This window comes from Vigna radiata, chromosome 4, assembly GCF_000741045.1.
Source record: "Vigna radiata var. radiata cultivar VC1973A chromosome 4, Vradiata_ver6, whole genome shotgun sequence".
NCBI classification, from domain to species: Eukaryota; Viridiplantae; Streptophyta; class Magnoliopsida; order Fabales; family Fabaceae; genus Vigna; species Vigna radiata.
The window spans coordinates 9,092,927-9,115,728 of record NC_028354.1 but is presented as its reverse complement, the minus strand read 5'-3'; the positions used below and the strand labels follow the sequence as shown (position 1 = coordinate 9,115,728).

The following is a 22,802-nucleotide window of genomic DNA, read 5'->3' as shown; positions in this document are numbered from 1 at the left end:
TATATATATATATATTTTCATGGTTAGTTAGACTTTGATTCAAAGTAACTTAATTGAATAATTTTCCAATTTATAAAGATATCAAAGGGGTAATCTTTTCATTGTAATATGGATAGAAGGTTATATTTTATCTTATGAATAAAATAATCTTCATATATCTCTTTTATTTAATTTTTTAAGATAAATCATAATAAGTAATGACACCAATATCCAATATAGTAGATATTGAGAATAAGGATTTTAAAATTTGAATTTATCTTTAACAATAAAGATTTTCTTTTATCTTAAATTATTATATCTATATATAATCAATGTTAGAGTTAGAAATACACACCAATAAGCATTTNTTATNTCCTGNGAAATCTGTTATTTGTTCAATTCGNAAATTTGGAAAANTGTGACTTGATAACGAGGTAAGTGTGTGTTTTCCATGTTTTCAGTGTTATTAGTTTATTAGTGATGATGATCTTGACTCCAAAGTTTTGTTATGTTTTAATTCTTTTTTATTTTGGGTTTTTCATTTGTAGAATATTTTGTTGGCTTACAAATTTAATGGTTTTTGCTCGTAATTTTTGGATTAATAACTTAAAATTTTAATGGCTTACCGACATTCTAATTGTGATATTTTCTTGTCACATCTTCTATCTAGTTTTAAAATTTTAATTATTGTTTTCATGGAATTGATTTTATTCACACTTTTTTTTTTTGTGGAATAGGAGTGAATGACATTATCAAACATGTATGATGAAATGGTGGAATTGTTTTCAACACCCATACAACTTCCAGCTTCTGGACATCGAATGGATCTTTTTTCTCCTGTGGCCTTTCTCGAAACTGTAATATTCCACTCTCTTTTCTTTTCTTAAATTTCATATAGACAAAATTCTAGCTTTTCTTTACACGTTATCTTTTCTTGTGAAAGATGTTACTTTATTGGATGACCATGATAGTGTGGACATTGATAACATGTCATATGAGGACATTGATAACATGTCATATGAGGCAAGTATATTTTGTTTATATTTTGATTTAGGAATGTTTATAATGTCTAACATATGAAAAGTTTAGTGATTATAAAAAANTTTAATTTATTAATTCTTTGAAATTGGACAATAGGAACTTCTTGAATATTTCGAACAAATTGACAATGTAAACAGAGGTTTATCAGAAGAAACTATTACAAGAGTTGTGAAGTTCAAAACCTGCTTACTACCTAATGACTTGGATGGGGTAACTTCTGAAGAACAAGAAAGTGATCTTTGCGTAATATGTCTGGTATAAAATTTAATAACATCAAATGACTCGTTTTATGGGTAATATCCATTAATCTTTTAATTTAGTTAATGAAATTTTTGATTTCGGTAAGATATTTTACAAAGAGCATACATTTCTCTTTTGCATGTTAATTTGAAAACTTATGCATGCTTTTACAGGATGAATNTAAGAACAAAGAGGAAATTGGANTTCTACCATGCCAACATAAATACCACACAAATTGCATAAGNAAATGGTTACATGAAAAAAATGTTTGTCNCGTTTGCAGATCAGAAATATTAGATTTTGATCAGACGTTGAACTAAAAAACCCTTATTTCATTNCTTCTACATGCANNCTTCTAATACATGTAGTTAAAATTGTCAATTTCATTTGNTGGTACAAGAACANTTGTAATCAAGTTGTATAGATTANTATGTTAACTTTAGGAGATTAAAGTGTCTTGTTCATAGTTTTTGCATAGACAATCAAATGTAATTTTTGCGTATAAATGATAACGAAAATTGTTTATATTGTCAACGTTGTTTTCTTATTTTTCAAATAAATGTTTGATGTTCTATTTTCAAGTATGTGATAAAAAAAGAATTTTCTTTATGGTCTATAATATGTATTATNTATGGATTGTAATGTTTTAACAACACAAATTTGAGAACATTTTGACAACGCTACATGTCAAAAGGCTATAGGGTCATTTAAAATATTTTTTTTTTGGTTAAAGTTGGCAATGAATTTGGCTTCCGAAAATGTCTCTCTCATTTTTGTTTTCATTCTCCCTTCATTGTGCATTTTGGTTTTTATTTTGAGTATAAATTGGAATTCTACCATGGCAACATAAATACCACACAAATTGTATAAGAAAATGGTTACATTAAAAAAAAATGTTTATCTAGTCTGCAGATTAGAAGTATTAAATTTTGAACAGACGTTGAACTAAAAAACCCTTGTTTCATTGCTTCTACATGCACAAAATTATTTATACTCAAATACAATAAATAGAAATTATTTTCTCGCCTGTTTTCTTATCCTTGGATTAAAAATATTATAGATTCTAAATATATGACTAAATTGGTTTTAATTCTTCAACAAGAAATATTCGGTTTTGGTCTTCATAACCTTAATACTTTTTAAAAATGGTTCCTGACATCACTTATAGTTATGGCATATATCTAGATGCATCGTCTGTTTTGATGCATACTGATAATTAATTATAATTCACAGTGCAATACATAGATGGCATGATGGAGACCTTAAGATGCGTACCAAGGGTAGTTAATCCATATCTATCTTTGCCCGTGTCAATAGTGTTTTAACCACTATTCATATACATTTTTCTATTAAATTCTGGATATGTATCTAATGACAAAAATAAACATATCAATTTAGTTAAATTTTTTGTAGATTATAGATAATCTTATCGTTGACACAATCAAACTAATATTATTAAACTATAACAATTTATAAAATTGTCAAACTCGAAAATTTACATAATTTTGTAAGAATTTCAAAAATTCAAATCGTAAACTCGAATCGTAAACTTCTAAAAGTTTACTTTCATGTTTAATTATTTTAAAATATTTATAAATAATAGAATAATTTAATATTTATAATTTATAAATAATGTTTTTATCTTTTCATAATATTATTATAATTATTAGTTTATCATATTATATATATTTAAATATTTTTCTTTAGTATTATTATTCTTTTGTCATAATTTTAATTTAATATAGTTTACAGTATAGTTAACAAAAACAAGTAGTTGAAGGTAATATTGACCCAAATATTTAGTATAGTAAAAGTATTTCCAATGATCAGAAGAATAATAAATGACAGAGCACACAATTTTACTTTAATATTAAATATTTCAGTGTTAAAAGAAAAAGCATATACATTAAATATTGAAACATATATATTATTGAAATGCACAGTAGAAGGGATTACAATAGAAAAGTCTCACTCCACACAAGCGATGAGACCATGAGTGACACCGACAAGATGAGGAATGGTAGTGGTGAGTACGACGGCGAGCACAAACCAGATGAACGGAGTACGACCACGAATCAGGTGAACGACGAACGACGAGCACAAATTAGGTGAACGACGAATACGAAGGCAAGCTAAAGAGGTGCAATCACTGACGACAGCGAAACGTGACAGTGTCCTAAACCTAAAACTACTTTCTTTTTCTTCGTTTCTTCCTATTTCAAACTCGTAAAATCACGATTTTAACTGTTCCTACCGAGTTTAAGATTGATTTCACCGAGTTTACATGATAACTGAGTTTGCTTCCGAATTAACTCGGAAGCCAGAACTGAAAAAGCAAACTCGTCTAAGTTAACGAGTTAACTTGCAAGTTTGAGAACCTTGAGAACTTTGGTATTGTTAAGATAGTAGTCAACAAAATAGAAGTAAATTCAACTCTAAGTCTCCAATGAACATGGACTTGATTTCTAACAAATTAGTTATTATAAAAACTATTAGCGAAATAGAATAATAAAAGTAGTAAAAGAAAATAAAAAATTAAAGAACAAAATAACAATAGAAAGAAATTTATAAAAAGATTTAAAAGATATAAAGAAAGATAAAGAAAATAGGTACTTTTTCAAAATATTTATTATTGTTCAATTAATTATTGTTTTATATTTTTAAATTAACTAATGTGATGCTCTCACTTGTAACTAAATTACATTCTCAATAAAATCAAGAACTTAGATTAATCATAATAAATTTAAGGTTTAATAATTCAGGAAGTTCCTATTTTCGCAGAGAATCTCAATTTTTTTCCGTTTTTTTTGGTTTTCTCAATTAGGTCCCAATTTTATGGAAAATGCAACAATTAAATCTTTTCTGCTAAAATTATTAAATCTAAAATATAAATTTACAATATAAATTGTATAATACAATTAAAATTAATATTTTTAAACTCTAAGTATAATATGGAATATTATAAATTCCATAATCCAAAACTATAATTAAAACGAAAAAAATTCTTATATCATTCCTTTCTATTAATTTCTATCAGGGGTATACTTGGAATTTAAAAAAATATAAAGGTGCTGAAAGACCCCCTTTAAAAGGTTGGAGGTGCATGGAAAAATATTAGAAAAATTAATGGGGTTACAAAAAGTAAAAGACTGGACCCAATTCAAACTACTGAGCCCGGACGTATTACCAACTCATGGGCGTCGCCTTCTCCGTTTAGCAAGGAAAAGAATTCCACTCAATTCTCTCTCGCGGTACTTAATCCCCTAGACTCGTTTTCCAAATAACCCTCTTTCTCCATCTTCGTCAGTCCCTTACTCAAGGAAATACATGGGCAAAACGAGAAAACGTGGCCGAAAGCCCAAGCTCGCAACTGAAGAAGAAACCGCGTCCCAAGATTACAGCACCGCCTCCATAAACGACGCCGTTTCGCTTCCAGCCACCACCGCCACTGCCGAAGCCGTTGAACCCAACGACCCGGATTCTCAAGGGTGCCGCCGCGGCCGCTCCAAAAAGATCAAGGTAGCATCGCCGGAGCGCCGCAGTTCTCGGCTGGCTGATTCGAACGGGGATTGTGCGGCAGTGGCGGAGACGCCGCTGATACCGAAGTGGGAGGGCACGGTGAAGGTGGTGCCATCGATGGACGCGGTAGTGAAGGTCTTCTGCGTCCATACAGAGCCTAATTTCTCGTTGCCGTGGCAGAGGAAGAGGCAGTATAGCTCGAGCAGCAGTGGGTTCATCGTGGGGGGACGGAGGGTTCTCACAAACGCGCATTCCGTTGAGCATCACACACAGGTCAAGCTCAAAAAACGCGGTTCTGATACCAAATACCTGGCGACCGTCCTCGCCATCGGGACCGAATGCGATATCGGTATTTCAATTTAACTTTATCTCATCCTTCTTAATATTTTGCTGTCATGTTAGGGATGGAAATTATGAATAGTGCGCAACTGTTATTCTTTATTTTTTAGTTGGTGCCTTGTTTTGTTCTATGTTTGTTATATGTGAAGATCACAACTAACATGCTTTCCTATTTAAAGAGAGGGATAGGTGGGGATAATATGACTTGCATGCCTAGCGTGGGAAATTAATGGATTATTGAAGGAAAGGAGATATGGATTTGCATGTAAACAAGGTTTTAAATTGCAGTAAGGGTTTCCCTGTGACTCTTGATATTGCAGGAAATTGCAAAAAAATGCAATGCGGTTGATGCAACTGCAATTGTGGGTTTGCAGCTTTGAAGACTCTGGGGATTCCAAAACCCTTAATGTTGTAACTGAACATTTAAAACCTTGCATGGAAATGATGTTGATGATTATTCCTTATTTGAATTTTAGAGTTATGTTAAGGGAAGGAAAAATGTTTGAGGTGTCCATGGTTTGGAACATAGTGGAATAAGGTAGAGCTTTTATGTTAGAGTGCCATTTTTATTCGTTTTAAGCATTCTTAGGTGTCAGTTTTCTTTTATTATGATGCAGCCTGTCAAGATTTGCGTGGTTTCTTTTATATTCTTAATTCCACTACATTCCTGTTTTTTTTGGCCTTTTTTTTTGAGATTTGCAGATGTTAGTTTACTTTACACATACGCTTGATTAATTAATTTTTGTGATGTCTGTTATCCTTCTAATGATGGTTCAGCAATGTTGACGGTGAGTGATGATGAATTTTGGGAGGGAGTTTCACCTGTGGAATTTGGTGATATGCCTGCCTTGCAAGATGCTGTAACTGTTGTTGGATATCCAATTGGAGGTGACACAATCTCTGTGACAAGTGGTGTTGTTTCACGTATGGAAATACTCTCTTATGTTCATGGTTCAACAGAACTTCTAGGACTGCAGGTAACATAAGTTCTAAGACATCCCTTTTTACTTTTCCATCTTTGTTCGACTTGTCCATTTTTATATGTTAAGTTGAAGTGTCTTTTCAAATTTCTTTGCAGATAGATGCTGCGATAAATTCCGGGAATTCTGGTGGACCTGCTCTCAATGATAAAGGAAAATGTGTTGGGATTGCATTCCAGTCTCTTAAACATGAAGATGTGGAGAATATAGGATATGTGATACCCACCCCAGTTATCCTACATTTTATCCAAGACTATGAAAAGAATGGGGCGTATACAGGTATCTAAAAGCAGTTTGGTAATTTTGTATGTTTTTTATGCTGTTATAAGTATAGAAATAAGGAACTGATCCTATATAATTAAGAATATATAGATTATATATATTTATTATTAGGAACATTTTTGTTTATTCCTATATTGTATCTTTGTTATTAGAGGATATCAATTCTCCTATGTATTGTACTGATTCCATCCTCAATATAAATAAAGCACATGTGCTGTCGTTGAAACACATGGTTTTAGCTCATGTTTCTCTCTTTCCTAGAGTTTAACATTGTATCTAGAGCCTATTTCAAAATTGTGCCAAAGGAATTTTTCTTGTAAACCTTTCTGCCAGATTTGCTTCACCGTTTTGGTGAAACTGTGTTGGGATTGCGCCACACAATCTATCCAATCATTGACGTGAGCCACAATCATCATCTGATGCTCCAATCTACTTTTCCATCTCTTTAGGTTATTTTTTTGCCGCTTTTAGGAAAAAATGGTCCTCCTACACTTCATCAACCCCCAAAACAAATTCTCCCACCTTTTGTAGCCATATTTTTAGTATATTAAGAATATGAACGAATCTAACTATTCCAATTGGACTTTTGAAATTTGGTAATGGTTAAGTGGTTGGGCTATAAATCCCTTCTCACTACCACAGGTGAATTTGTTCCTACTAAAAACAGAGAACAATGGATAAAGATTGATAATCAACTACATAGTGTTATTAAGTACACTATTCACATCTCAAACCTATTTTTCATCCCCATGAGATGTGTGTATCAGTTTGGAGTGAGGCCTGCACCCTTTATACCAGTGATGCAATGTTTGTGTGGTGTGTACCAAGATCTCTTAACAGTACGACATTTTAAGGGTCCTATATTTGCTTATCTTGGGTGGCTTCATGCAACCTTACATGATTTTAGTGTGCTCCTCCCACCATCTGCAAATGTCAAGAAGGATTTTGATAACCACAATATGTTTTTTATGACCTTAGGCTTGTATGGCTTTCCACATGCATAACCCTTTATTAGATTTTGAGATCATTAGTAAACCTTTCTATGTATTTCGTATCATTTTTACTCTTTTCTTCAAAAAGTAAACACAAACACATGCATCATTTGTTGGGGAAAACCCTACCTTCCCATCATTGAGTAATAATTTTAGAAAGCTGATATGATACTGGGTGATAGGATAGAAGGTAGGGGAGCCGAATGGTAGGGGGAAATATTTAGTATATCTAGAGCAATATTCTAGGGAAATATAATGGGCATATTTATATTAAATAAAGATATATTCTAGGGAAATATACGGGGAATATTTATATTAAATAAGGATATATTCTAGAGAAATATATGGGAAATATTTATATTAAATAAAGATATATTCTAGGGAAATATACGGGAAGATTTGTATTAAATAAAGATATATTCTAAGGAAATATACGGGAAATATTTATATTAAATAAAAATATATTCTAGGAAAAGATTTAGCACAAGATGGGTGGGACATAATTAGTATAAATAAAGCTAGAGTCTATTGTTAGGGTTATGTTTTGATTATTGAGTTTTGTTGACAGGCGGCTACTGTCTTGTGAGGGAGGTTATGCTTGGCTACTGTCTTGTGAGGGAGGTTATGCTTCCAAGTAATTGAAGGAGGTTATGCTCCCAATTATAGTTTACTTTTGTTATTCAGAGAATTCTATCACCATCAATAAAAGAAATTCCTTTCTTTCATTATTCTTTTGGTTTATTGTGAGTGTTGAGAGTTCAGACACGTAACATTTGGTCCGACCTGTCGGATCGATAGAGAGGAGTGAGAGGCCAACTGGATTGACAGAGAGGAGTGGAAGACATCATGGAGGGAAGGATGAAAGCAGTCGAAGGGAAACTAGAGCACATTGGGCGGAAACAGGAGAACATGGAATTGTCCATGGGGGGATTGGAGATGGAGATGGCGGCGATCCGCAAAGATTTGCAAGAACTGATGAGAATGATGGGAGGACGAGCCCGTCAACTAGATGAGGAGCAACCCAATTGGAGACAAAGGGTAGAGTTACTAGTTTTTGAAGGAATTGATCCATTGAATTGGATCAACAGAGCTGAGAAATTCTTTGAAATACAGGGAGTGTCAGAGGAAGAGGAGGTGCGCCTAGCCTACATCCGTATGGAGGGAAGTGCTGGATACTGGTTCAGAGTTTGGAAGGAGAAAGCCAAGAATCGTTTGTGGGAAGATCTAAAGGGGGAATAGTGTGGCGATTTGGAGAACGGAACAGGGGCACAATCGTTGAAGGGATGGCGACCAGTAAGCAGTCGGGGACCATGGAAGACTACGTCCAAACTCCGAACGGGAAAGGACTTCTGGAACCAAACGGTAGAAGACTGACAGAACTGAACGTGAAAGGATGGTCGGAACCGAACGTGAGAGAACTGTCGGAACCGAACGAGCTAGGACTACCGGATGCGAACAGGAGAGGGCTATAGGAATCGAATGGTAGCAGACTGTTGGATCCGAACGTGAGAGAACGGTCAGAACCTAAAGAGAGAGGACTTCCCGAACCGAACAGTAGAGCACAACCGTAACCGAATGTGAGAAAACTGTTGGAACCGAACTGGCTAGTACTGGAAGGAAGAATGAAGGCTTTGGAAGGAAGGGTAGATGGAAGAATCAATGCCCTGGAGAGAACAATGGATTCTTTGAGGTGGGCCAACAAACAAAAAATGGGGCATGCAATTTTTGATATAGCGGCAGAAGGGAGAGAGCGGCATGAAGCATTGAAAGACATCGAAGACCGTTTTCTCAGGGCTTACGATTCTGGAAAAGAGGTGACCAGAATGCTGGAAGCTAATAGAACCCAGGAAGAATGGAGGTTAGTGAAGGAGGAATTGCCACCACCCAAGCCTCCAGACCTGACTTGGAGGGTAGTTGCCAAAGGATTCCCTTCATATGATAACACGATGATGAAGAGGAGCCAGTAGATCAAGTTTAAAATTTCCAACTGTTAGAGATATTATATTTAGTTTATATTGTGTTTATGTTAATTAGGGAAATATAGTCCCTATATGTTTATTAGGGAAACATTGTTCTTATTTTATTTTATTTTATTCTTACATATTCATTTGTATTTGGGCTTAGCCCATATTTCTTCTATTATAAATAGAGAACCCTATGTGTGTATTTAACACAAGGGATTAATTTCAATATATAATTTTCACTATATTTAACACCAACCTTGAGGACAAGGTTGGTCTATAGTGGGGTGCAATGATACGATACCGGGTGATAGGATAGAAAGCAGGGGAGCCGAATGGTAGGGGGAAATATTTAGTATATATAGAGGAATACTCTAGGGAAATATACGAGGAATATTTATATTAAATAAAGATACATTCTAGGGAAATATACTTGGAATATTTATATTAAATAAAGATATATTCTAGGAAAATATACAGGGAATATTTATATTAAATAAAGATATATTCTAGGGAAATATACAGGAAGATTTGTATGAAATAGAGATATATTATAAGGAAAGATTTAGCACAAGATGGACGGGAAATAATTAGTATGAATAAAACTAGAGTCTATTGTTAGGGTTATGTTTTGATTATTGAGTTTTTTTAATAGGTGGCTATCGTCCTGTGAGAGAAGTTATGCTTCCAAGTAATTTAAGGAGGTTATGCTTTCAATTATTGTTTAGTTTTGTTATTAAGAGAATTCTATCACCATCAGTAAAAGAAATTCCATTCTTTCATTATTCTTTTAGTTTATTGTGAGTGTTGAGAGATTAGACACGTAACAGACACTTTAACATAGGTAATTCTAAAAGTGGTCCAAAATGCAAACATTGCCATTGCATTATACATATGATTAATAAGTGTTGAAAGCTTTATGGGAAACCCCCTTGTTCGTATAATATTGCCTAGACCTGTATTCTTGAGTCACACCTATTTCTCCTACCTTACAATTGTTAGAATAGGCATTAAATATAGTTAGGAAGTAGTTGTATTGGGAAAATGCTATATACTTATTAGGATCCTATCTTTGTATCTAAGTATGTATGATTATATTTGATCTTACCTATACTCATTGTATCAGGATCCTATCAATATAAATATGAGAACATATGAGGAGAGTTTTCAAGCTCTCTCAATTACTCTTAAATATAGTCTCTTTTATTTATCTTAACTCCAACTAAACTATCTTCGACAACATTTGAAAACTGTGAAATGGTGTGCAACACGCCAATCCACTAGTAACATTGCTTCGTATCATATTTCTGTTATTAGATGATACAGTAAAAGAAAGGGAAGGGCAATTTAGGAAGGTCCAAAAGGCTTATGAGAGGAGAAAGTGGAAACCCATTGCTTGGGGTCCACACGCACGCACCATGATTCTGTTGTAACAGAATTGCACACGTATCTGAAAGGGAGGGAGGAGGCAATCCTGGAGAGAGGGGGATTTTAGGAATGTTTTCGGGAAGGGACAAACTAGAGGCTAGTCTGGTTTTGTAGGGAAAGGGTTTACTAAAATCTCTTTTGTTCCTGTTTATTGAATAATACATCGTCTCTCTAATTCTCAGTCTCACTGTTACATTAATCTTATCATTAAATGTATCATCTATTCATTGTATTGATTCCTTTTTCTCAATGTAAATAAAGCACTTGTCCTGTCTCAAAAACACATGGTTTCATCTTATTATTTAAATCTTTCCTAGGGTTTAACAAGCTTAAAAGTTACTTTTTATGTTGAAGCTTTTGGAAATGTGTTATTGGATCTAGTTATGGAATAAAGACTGAGAAATAAAAAAGTTCCTAAAGTTAGCATATCTAAAAGAGATACACAATAAATAAATAGGTTAAGTGATATAGAAAGATTAACTGGAGAATTCTATAAACAATATTGTTTATCGTTCATTGTGGTTTCCTTATCTGATGGCCCTTACATTTTTGTGTACTTTAGTTTGTCCGTTATAATACAATTTTAAATAAAGTTGTCTTTAACTTCTTGGCTTTCAGGATTTCCAATCCTTGGAGTTGAGTGGCAGAAGATGGAAAATCCTGATTTGAGAATGTCAATGGGTATGGGACCGGACAAAAAAGGTGTGCGTATTAGAAGAATTGAACCAACAGCTCCAGAATCCCATGTTTTGAAGCCATCTGATATAATTCTCAGTTTTGATGGGATCAATATTGCCAATGATGGAACAGGTAATCTGGCTTGTTTTTATTCTGAAACAAATAGTGATCACATTAAGATGATTTATGCATATTGTTGAACTATAAGAAAAAAATACAATCTTTGAGTTGAAACTGTGCGTTTAACACATGTAACTTATTTATATTGATTTATTTATGTATCAAATATGCATAATGGACTTATATGCAAGCAAATGAATTTTTCACCAACCCATTTACATGAAAATTTTAATCAAGAACCTATCAGACAACACTCATCTTTCAGAGACCAATTTGGGTATTTACTCTATTTGTAATCATAAGGATGTGATCTCTATTTTTGTAATCATAAAAAGGTCTTTATTGCTATAATTGTAACACGTGGTTGTAAATAAATAGCTGACTAAGATTTCAAGTTTTTCAAATACTATTGCACTTTCAAGAAATAGTGTGGGCTGTGATAATTTTTTTGATGTTTTAATCAAATTATGCAGTATTTAATTAATTGGTTTAAGGTGGTACTTTCTAAGTATGTTACGAGTTAGGATTTTTGTTGTTGTTGGGCATAATATGATAAGATAGGACAAATTACAAGTATAGCATATAATAAGATAAGATGGACTACAACGATAGGATAAAAACATGATGAGTTAAAAACAAAATAAGTTTTACTCCTATCCAACGTTTGGTGTGCACCATGATTATGTTCTGAATAATAAATTATTGTGTTGGTGATTGATGATGGTGATAACATTCCTGGAAGTTGTGGTGTTTGTTGCAATAATGATGGTAGTTGTGATACTTGAAGTTGAGAGAAGATGAAAAGTCTTATATTTTTTACTACTGTATTTATAGGAGACAGTAGTTCTGAAAAGTAAAAGAGCGGGAAGCCCCTAACAAACCCTAACATAAATATTAATAATAATAAAGACATTATATTTCATCACTCTCTCTCAAGCTGGAACGTATAGATCATATGCACCAAGCTTGGAACATATAAATTGAATTCTAGGCCCCTTTAGAGATTTGGTCAGAATGTCTGAGTTGTTCACTAGAGTTGACAAACTCAATAACAAGATCATTTGACAATAACTTCTCTCTAATAAAATGACAATCAATCTCTATGTGTTTTGTTCTTTCATGAAACACTGGATTGGAGGCAATGTGAAGGGTGGCTTGATTGTCACAATACAACTTCATCTACACATTTTCAGAAAACTTCAACTCTGGAAGGAGTTGTCTAATCCACACAAGTTCACATGTAGTTAGAGCCATAGATCGAAACTCAGTTTCAGCACTAGATCGAGCAACAATACTTTGTTTCTTACTTTTCCAAGATACAAGGTTCCCTCCAAGTAAAACACAATATCCTGCGGTAGATCTTTTGTCAATTGGACAACCAGCCCAATATGCATCACAATATCCCTCAACTCGAGTGCTTCCCTTGTCCTCATACAACAATCCCTGTCCTGGGTTCCCTTTTACATATCTGAGAATGCGAATCACTACATTCCAATGATCAACATGTGGATTTTGCATAAATTGACTCACAACTCCTACCAGATAAGAAAGATCAGGTCTTGTTATGGTAAGATAGATGAGTTTTCCAACAAGCTTTCTATATCTCCTTGGGTCTGAGAGAAGTTGATCTTTGAGATGATCAAAATCGGGATGTAGGGCACAAAGGATCAACACCATGTAAAATTTGTCTAGTTTCTTTTTGATATCCTCTAATGGGTCTGCTTCTAAAAACATCCTGAGTTCTTTGGCGGCAGATTGGGCTTCAGCCATGAAGGACACCTATCATGGTCTGCCAAGAGATGCAAGCTTGTTCGAAGTGTCATAAAGACGTTGAATATTGTTGGCATAAATGCTTTGAGCTTTCTTCCAAAAGGAGTGACAAGTTTTGAAAGCCCTCAGAGATATAAGAAGTTTGGGTTCCACTGATTGCCATAACAAGACACACAACTGGAAATCTGTTTGTTTCCACTGATGAGCTTTATCACTAGGCACATGGCTTCCATCTCGCTCAAGGTGGTCATAAAGCCCTTGGCCAAGGAACCACATTTCGATGGCAGCAAACCATGATAGATAGTTTTTTCCATTTAGTTTCTCAGAGGTAATTGATGGACTTCCGGAGAAGGAAAGAGTACTACCGGATGCCATCTCTGAAGAAGACGAATCGTACCAGTGAGAAACAAGAAAACCTTAAGGGTTTATAGACGAATGGAACTGTGACCGTAGCTGGTGGCAGACGGCGGCTGGTGACGATGGAAGGTGGCCGACGGTAATCATGATAATTAGGATAAATATCCTAACAAGAATAATAAAATATGATTTCTGGCATTACTCATACATCAATTGTGTTAAGTGTAATGGTTGTTTTAAAACATTTGAAAACCTTGTTTGCAATGCAAAATAAGATATTAAAGGTGTTGCTAATTATACCTTATGCTAAGAAATGATGTTGAAAAATATTTAAATTGATATATTTTCCATAAACTTTAATTCATTGCACCAATGGAAACCATTGTTGTTGTTGTACTAAACTTCTCTTGAACCTTGTTTTTAACTCAATCAACTATATCCATTTTTAGAACTAGTAGTTTGTATACTTCTTCAGTGCTAAAATCTAATTCTGGGATAAATTTGTAGTTCCATTCAGGCACGGGGAGCGCATTGGTTTCAGTTACCTTGTCTCTCAGAAGTACACTGGGGATAGAGCTCAAGTAAAGGTTCTTCGGAATTCACAGATACTTGAATTTAACATAAAACTTTCAACTCATAAGCGACTTGTTCCAGCACACATCAAAGGCAGGCCTCCTTCGTATTACATCATTGCTGGATTTGTTTTTACTGCTGTTTCTGTCCCCTATCTTCGTTCTGAGGTGAGTAGTTATCTTTAGTACATGCTGTTTCTGCTTTTGTATATACTGTTTGTACAAATTTCTGATTCCCATACCCTTCTGTTTTGTCTGCCCCGTGTCTTATCTTTCTGGCTAATTTTCTTCTGTTTTATGGGAGCTGTAAGCAAACAATGGTTTGCTATTGTGTAAATTGAATTCACTTGTTTTCTTACGTCACTGCCATAAGCAGAATATTTTTGTTAACTCATGAAATTGTTTGTTTTGAGCTTATGACATTTCTTGGGCTTTTTCACTTTATGAAGTTCATAGCTGATGAATTAGTTGTATATGTTGACAGAAATGGTACGCATTCATGTAATATAATCCCCTTGTGTCTAAGCAGTGCCGAGGTCATATACAAAATATATCTATAGTATAGCTAACACTTCTCCTAAAGCTATAATATACTTAGTCAATCCTAGGGCCCCACAATGGTTTGGTGAAGATATCGATCAACTGATAACTAGAATTACAAATTGAGTGGCAATGTTCCTTGGTGGCATTCTATCTTGATGTGTCTGGTCTTGTGAAATACTTAATTTGAGGTAATATCACCTAGTTATCATCAAAAAGCTTTGGCTAACTTATTTTATCTATCAAGATAAGCATTGCAATTCCCTTGATTCTTTTTATTAGTTTCATGCTTTTTAGTTTCATGTTTTTTTAGTCTTCATTTGTATTTAGTCCAAACACTCAGCTGCTTAACAGGTGAATTCCTTTGTCCTTCCTTTTGGGTTAATTTAGACTTATCTATTCTTCCTAGTCCCTTCCCTGTCATTATATAAATCTACTATTAATCTCGCTAGTTTGTTTGATGAAGGTCTATGGAGTCCACATTTATAACAAAGCCTAACAAAGCCCCTAGGCACTTCTTCCCTGCAAATTCCTAGCATGTCTCCCGTGTTCCCATTCTTCTTGGCCTTCTATCATGCTTGATATGCAACACTTCCTTGTCGTCTCATTCACTCCTTGGTCATCCTGCTAGATCGGCTTAATGTTCTCTATATTTGTACTTTATTCTTCCCTCCTTATTGCTTTTTGGATTTTGAATTTTGATGAATTAAATTTGGGAATTGCTTCCAGAACCCCATCAATTTCTATGCGTCCCTTGATTTTTTGGAATTCTAATTTTGCCCTTGGGAGTTTTCTTTGAACTGGTTTCCTTCATCGAAAAAGTGGTTTGTTGTGGCTGACATAATAGGGAGAGAATACTCTGGTGAGCATTAGTTGGGATGGTGGTGATTTGTCGAAGTCAAAGGGGTCATAGTATGTTTATTAAGGTATGAAATGTCTTTTTCGTGGTTCATAGTTGGCTAAAATGTCAAACTTGAGCTCACCTGGATCCTTTATTTATACTATTTGAAATGGGATTTTACTTACAGTTGACCTAATCAAGGTCCAAATGTACCTTAACCTCGTTATTTAGTTGACTCAGGGATTACCTTTGCTAAGCTATGTTTATGTTGGTAAACTATTTTTCCAAGGGTTGTTCAGCCTACTGATTGGGTAACAGATCAATTCTGGTTGGTCATTGATCAAACGAAGTGCCGATTGTAGAGTCGCTCCCATGGACTCTATAGCTCTGTCTAGTTTTGGCATATCAGAGGTTGGAGGTGGAGGTGGCGGTGGCCTAGGTGCCATAACTTTGCTCACATACATATCAAGAATTGAAGGAAACTACAACATGACAAAAAGAACACAAGTATTTCAAAAGGATCTATTTACAAAGGCTTTAAACCTAAAGCTAAACAATCACATCTTCCTCACCCTGGGTTGGATCAACTCCTACTTCCTCATCTGGTGATATAGCAAAAGAAGAAAAACGAACACAAGACAAAACAACACAACAAAAGGGTAACTTAATTTGCAATAGAGTTTTCATATAATAGAACTAAAGTTAACATCACATACATATCATTGATAAAGGCAAACATATCACAAATAAAGACTAAACAAGACTCAATTATCCATATACATGTGTTGATATCATATTCTAGCAAGTTTTGCACTTGTGGTGACCTCTACTGCTTTACATAGTCATTGCCCATGGGTTTCATCCTACCATATACAGGGTTAATCCCTTATCGTCTTAAGCTAAGGTAAAATCCTTAGACTAGGACCTCCTGCGATAGGTAATTCAGACCTATGCGAAACAACCTTGAGAACTGTAGATCTTTATTCCCGCAATACACTAGGTTTCCTCCAAATGGAGAAACTGAAGCACATACAACTTGTTTTAAGAGACAAATAGTCTCTCCACTTCTCTAGATTTACAAAACTTCCAAAACAAAGATAAAAATTGCTAAACAATTGCCCATGCAGACTTTATAAAAGTTTCTTTATAAAAGTTTGAGACAACAAAACTACTCCTCATACACTTATAACTGTTTGTTAGTTTTTATTCCTTCTAGTATAAACCTTCCCTTGGAACCTATCAATACCCCCTCCATGAAGTTTCACCTTGTCCTCAAGGTGAAAAGTAGGAAACCTCTTATTGATGGTAGTAGCAACTTCCCAACTGTTTTCAATGGGTGGGAGGTGTTTTCAATTGTACTAACTACCTTCTTTTTTCCTTATTTTGTAAACTGTATCAAACCTATAAACACCCCCTCCATGAAGATGTACCTTATCCTTTCGGTGAAAGTCTGGAAATTCTTCATGAATGCAGGTAGCAAATTCCCCTAACTCCTGAATATCCTCTTTCGAAATAAGCAACATATATAGCTGTTTATTTTTGCAAGTACAATCACGCCTGAACTTCTCATCACACTTGAAGCAGAAGTCCTTTTTTATCTTATCTTGTAATTCTTTTTGGGACAATTTTCTAAATGGTGCCCTTCCTTGTTGAGTCCCAACAGGAGAACTCTGGATGGTGCTCACAGCCATTGTGCACTCTACTTCCTTTGTTGGAGTTGGTAAAACCCATTGAATTTCCCCCTTCTTTTGAGTAACTGCAAGTAGATGGCAACTGTCTATAGGTGTTACTTTGAAGCTGCACAATGAGAGATTCCCCCTGGTGGTGACTCTAACCTTTTCTTCCACCATTTGAGCCTTCATCATTAACTTAGTAAGATTCTTGGGCTCATACAACTTACCTCAACCTTTATTTCTTCCTTCAAACCATTCAAGAATATGCCAATCAAATAATCTTGTTGCACTCCTTTCATGAACTCTGCATATTGTTCAAATTGCTCAATATATTCCCCGACTTGTCCTGTTTGGCATAGGCCAATCAAAATTTTAAATATGTTTTGCAGCATTGTTGGCTAAAATCTTCTAATCACCGCGTCTTTGAAGGCTTCCCATGTGGGATGTGGATTGCAGGTTTCCCACCATTGAAACCAATTCAAAGCTTTCCCCTCCAATGCCAACATAACAGTCTGCATTTACTCCTCCTCACTAACCTCTTTCAAATGGAAATACTGCTCCAATCTATTTGGCCACCCATAAGCTTCGTCCCTTGTAAACACACAAATGTCCAACTTCCTCCATGTTAGAGATATTATATTTAGTTTATATTATGTTTATGTTAATTAGGGAAATATAGTCCCTATATGTTTATTAGGGAAACATTATTCTTATTTTATTTTATTTTATTCTTACATATTCATTTGTATTTGGGTTTAGCCTATATTTCTTCTATTATAAATAGAGAACCCTATGTGTGTATTTAATACAAGGGATTAATTCCAATATATAATTTTCACTATATATAACATGGTATCAGAGCAGGTTTTCTGATCTTTTTCTACTTTGTCTTTGTTGCCCCCCCCTAAAAGTTTCTTTTTCAACCTGTGCCTTTATATTTCAATGGACAATCTCTGGTTTCTGTCTCGCATCTGTCTCGTTGCCGCTCAGCCGCCACCTGCCAGCTGTCCATTGCCACCGGTCACCGGCTGTCCGCTGCTGCCAGCCACCGTCTCCGGCCACCGTCGGCACCGTCTCCGGCCACCGCCGCCAGCACCGTCTCCAGTCGTCGTCTTCGGCCACTGTCACCGGTTGTCCGTCATCTGCCGTCCGCCGTCTCCGGCCACCGCCTCCGGCACCGTCTCCGGCCACCGTCTCCGGCACCGTCTCCGACCACCATCTCCAGCCACCGTCTCTGGCCACCGTCTCAGGCCGTCGTCTCCGACCGTTGTCTCCTCCACTTGTGCCACCGATGCACCAACACCTAGTCCTACCTCTACTGCTTCCGCTATCTTCTTCTCTATTCTGAAAGGTCTTCAAGGATAGTCAGTGGTTAACACCAAGAAATTTCAACACTAAAATTATGGGTTGAAACAATTCCACCAACCCTTTGTCAAATCTGTCAGATTTGTTTTTTGGGTGCTTTGATAAGAGCTCATTATGATCTTCCACTTTCACGATCTGTCATCGGCGCGCCGTCATTTTCGCCGTTCGTCGTGAGGGGGAGTATGTTTCCAGCCAGGTTTTAGGCTTTCAGACTCCACTAGTCAATGATGGTAGTCCTTGCAGTTTTGTCGCTTCTAGCCACTACAGGCCCCATCATGATGGCAGTCCCTATATACAGGCCCCATCAGTCAGTGATGGTAGTCCCTGTATACAGGCCCCATCATTCAGTGATGGCAGTCCCTGTAGTTTTGTCGCTTTTAGCCATTAAAGGCCCCATCAGTCAGTGATGGCAGTCCCTATAGTTTTGATGCAAGTCCCATCCTTACTTGATGGCAATCTAGTCCCTGAAGTTTGTCATTGTTCTCCTTTGTCAAAGTCATCCCACTTGAAGTTTCACGGTGCTATTTGAAGTTTCGCAGTTGTCCACTACTGTCCATAAATTGCTGTTAGTTGTTCGTCGACATGTGATTGCGCATCTGTTTGCCGCACACTCTTGAAGACAGATCATATATTTCAAATTGAGTTTATTTATTCCAAGTTTGGTCCATACAATCTGTATGCTCCAGCTTGAGGGGGAGTGTTAGAGATATTATATTTAGTTTATATTNTGTTTATGTTAATTANGNAAATATAGTNCCTATATGTTTATTAGGGAAACATTGTTCTTATTTTATTTTATTTTATTCTTACATATTCATTTGTATTTGGGCTTAGCCCATATTTCTTCTATTATAAATAGAGAACCCTATGTGTGTATTTAACACAAGGGATTAATTCCAATATATAATTTTCACTATATTTAACACCTCATTTGGCATAAATCTGAAAAGAACATCCTCCTTCATCTCCCCCACTATCCTTATGGCCATTCTTTGCAACATAATCTTGGTCCTCTTGATGCTTATAAGAGGATATCAGGCGTTCAACCAACCCCGTCAGTCCTTGAATCATCTCTTCCTATTACTAGAAGTGGGGTTATTCTCGTGTTCTTGTTCTTGGACAATCTTCTCCAACCCATCTCACTGTTCTTCCATTTTTTTGTTGACCATAACCTCCAATGGGCCTTCACTTCACTAGGAAAGAGGCTCTGGATATGAATGATAGGTATTCATACCTATGCAAAACAACCTTGAGAACTATAGATTTTTATTCTAGCAATAAACTAGGTTTCCTCCAAATGGAGAAATTGAAACACATGTACAACTTCTGGTTATTCGAGAGAACATGATTCTTGAATAAAAGTCTGAGACAACAAAACTACCCTTCAGACATTTATAACTGTTTGTCAGTTTTTATTCCTTCTAGTATAAACCTTCTCCTTGAACCTATCATCCTACTACTCTCACCACATAACCTATTTTTTTCTACATAAGTCTAGATGATTATTAGAGTGTCAGGATAACTTCCAATATTGAATCTTATATCAATGCATACACTAAAGAAACTTAGACCTAATCCACCTTGGATGAGGGCACACCATCATCACTTAGATCACATACATAGATAATTCCATCATTAACTCCTAACCTTATTGTAATTATATCAGAACACAAAGTAATTAAAATGGAAATGATTGAACAACTTTCAGTCTTGCTCAAAAAGTATTGCCAAAAGGCCCACTCGCTCAACAACTAGAACCTAACCCAATCCAACCATTATAATATTAACTTAATTTATCCATTGTGTAACCACTTTTTAATGTGGTTGTTATTATTAGTTACATCTGTACATATTTGAATGTCTTGAGTTAAGTTTTTAAATTTTTTATTAATCTTACCGTTCATGATAAGAAATAATTCACGTACGAAAAATAAGCTTTCCGATATGCGATACGATTTGCGATTCGACTACCATAGTTATAGATGCATTGCGTTTTTGGCTGTACAAATTGTGTAAGAATGTGAAACAGATGTTTGTTTGTTGTAGGAATTTGTATATGTTTTGACTATCTTGTATTTTAGTTTCTGATTTGTTTTACTTATATCCAGTATGGTAAAGATTATGAATTTGATGCACCGGTGAAGCTTCTGGACAAGCATCTACATTCTATGGCGCAGTCTGTTGATGAACAGCTTGTAGTTGTTTCTCAGGTTTCTAGATTTCCCTCGATAACCTTTTAGTTTGTTTATTACCATTCCATCTCCAGATTTAGAGGTGCTCATACTTGAAATGTGCTATATTACTAGGTTCTTGTGTCTGACATCAATATTGGATATGAAGAGATTGTAAACACTCAGGTTAGAGAATATCATGCAGATATTACCTTTTTATATTATTGTAGTGTCCATTAAGTTTTGTTCTTTGCGTGTGTAGGTTCTTGCTTTCAATGGTAAACCTGTGAAGAATCTGCAGAACTTGGCCACGATGGTAGAGAGCTGTGATGATGAATATCTAAAGTTTGATCTGGAATACCAACAGGTTTTTCCTCATTGACATATTCCAGTCGGTTCATTGTGACCCTCATGTTAAATAGATATATGCTCCCAACTTATTTTGTTCGAAATAAATTTGAGTTTTATTTATGGTCAATTTAGGCTAAGGGTCTAACTCTTAACCCTTCAAAATCAACTTGTGAAGTTAGGATTGTCCTAGTTTTATTAACTTTATTTTAATCACATATCTAGTTGGTGTGAAATAAACGCCGCCCTTGAGGTTGCAATTGGGGCCACAACCTAGGCATGGGAGTGACTACGATTACGACTACGATTAATACGGCTATCCAACATATGGTTACCATACATATTAACCCTATCAAGTTAAAAAACTATTATGAATAAAAAGGTACCAATTTATATGAAGATTACCTTATTAATCTTGCGTATTGTTGTTTTCTTTCTTACATTGCATATAAGAACGATTCCGATACTTTTTTTTTTTAATTTCAAAGAATTGGACATATCTATTATATTACATTCTCTTCTGCTTATTCAAATTAAATCTATCAAATGAGTATAGTCTGCTATAAATTTTTTGCTATGATATGACTGATTTGAAATTCTGAGTACCTTTTTTCTGCCAGATAGTAGTGTTAAAGACCAGTACTGCAAAGGCTGCAACCTTAGATATCCTCACCACACATTGTATACCTTCTGCAATGTCAGAGGACCTGAAGTCATAAAAAATTTTGCTGCATGCTAAAGTTACTCCTAATTGCCTCTGCTTATTCTTGTAAGTGGTGTTACACATTCACTACCAGATTGCCGTACTATATATTCTGCACCGATCAATGAGATAAAGGCTTCTTCTCACGCTGAAAGTTACAGCAGCAGAAGATGGGAGAAAGATCTGGCAAAATACAATATACGCTTCGTTAAATTTATCTCATTTCAAGTTGAGGTGTTCTGTACTGTACTTAAATTGATCATTCCATTTTTTATTCCTTGTTGGTGCAAAATTTATGCTGTGCAAAAGAATGATTGGTGGAGGAATAGGAAGTATTATTTCATTAACGGATCATTTATCAAAAAATTGACTTTCTTATGGTCTAATTTTTCTTAGGACGGGAGAGACATGTGAAATTTCACGTTGAGGATATAGCTACTTTCATGAAGTTTACGACTCCGTTTTACTTTTTGTCAATTGTGTTCTAAAATTCAATAAAATGTTTTCTATTTTGTTGACAGTGTTAAAATTGTTAAGGATTGAGTGATTCACATGCTTATTTGACAAGTGATGTATATGTAGCATACTTTTTTTTTGAAATGCAAACTTGCTTGAAATGTTTTAATCAGTCCCTTTACTTTCACCAACCATCACCATCTTTACATCTTCATTCTCACATTATTCATGATTTCTAGCTATTATTCCCATCCTTTAATCGAACCTACGAAGCTCCTCTCCGCACATGAACAACACTTCATCCTTCACATTACTCACCCGCCATACTTTTTAGGGACAATACAACAATCCAATCTCACCCTCTCACACAGCCATTATCTGATTCTTCATTCACCTCCACATATACTGAGAAAAGAATGCATCTTTACTGCAAACTAGTATAGTTCA

General features: G+C 35.2%; 3 protein-coding genes across 5 annotated transcripts; all 3 read left to right on the top strand.

Moving 5' to 3' along the window:
- Window positions 1-4,467: 4,467 nt before the first annotated feature.
- On the top strand, window positions 4,468-22,419 carry LOC106759498 (protease Do-like 9). 3 transcript variants are annotated; one of them, XR_002667532.1, is made up of 10 exons: window positions 4,468-5,128; window positions 5,896-6,095; window positions 6,197-6,377; window positions 11,380-11,571; window positions 14,194-14,426; window positions 20,786-20,887; window positions 20,984-21,034; window positions 21,111-21,215; window positions 21,422-21,578; window positions 21,817-22,419. XR_002667532.1 is itself a non-coding variant. In XM_014642688.2 (9 exons), the coding sequence occupies exons 1-9, from the start codon at window positions 4,588-4,590 to the stop codon at window positions 21,913-21,915; spliced, it is 1,704 nt and encodes a 567-aa protein (XP_014498174.1). In that variant the 5' UTR covers window positions 4,469-4,587; the 3' UTR covers window positions 21,916-22,419. The 3 variants fall into 3 exon arrangements, 2 of the variants coding, with proteins under 2 accessions (XP_022635489.1, XP_014498174.1); XM_014642688.2 differs by lacking the exon at window positions 21,422-21,578 and having other exon boundaries at window positions 4,469-5,128; XM_022779768.1 differs by lacking the exons at window positions 20,786-20,887; window positions 20,984-21,034; window positions 21,111-21,215; window positions 21,422-21,578; window positions 21,817-22,419 and adding an exon at window positions 15,265-15,432.
- LOC111241480 lies at window positions 8,026-9,461 on the top strand. The gene is made up of 2 exons (XM_022779770.1): window positions 8,026-8,410; window positions 8,486-9,461. The coding sequence occupies exons 1-2, from the start codon at window positions 8,219-8,221 to the stop codon at window positions 8,609-8,611; spliced, it is 318 nt and encodes a 105-aa protein (XP_022635491.1). The 5' UTR covers window positions 8,026-8,218; the 3' UTR covers window positions 8,612-9,461.
- On the top strand, window positions 15,545-18,942 carry LOC111241479 (proline-rich receptor-like protein kinase PERK2). The gene is made up of 2 exons (XM_022779769.1): window positions 15,545-16,298; window positions 18,224-18,942. Exon 2 carries the CDS (start codon window positions 18,255-18,257, stop codon window positions 18,675-18,677), a length of 423 nt encoding a protein of 140 aa, XP_022635490.1. The 5' UTR covers window positions 15,545-16,298; window positions 18,224-18,254; the 3' UTR covers window positions 18,678-18,942.
- Window positions 22,420-22,802: the final 383 nt, after the last annotated feature.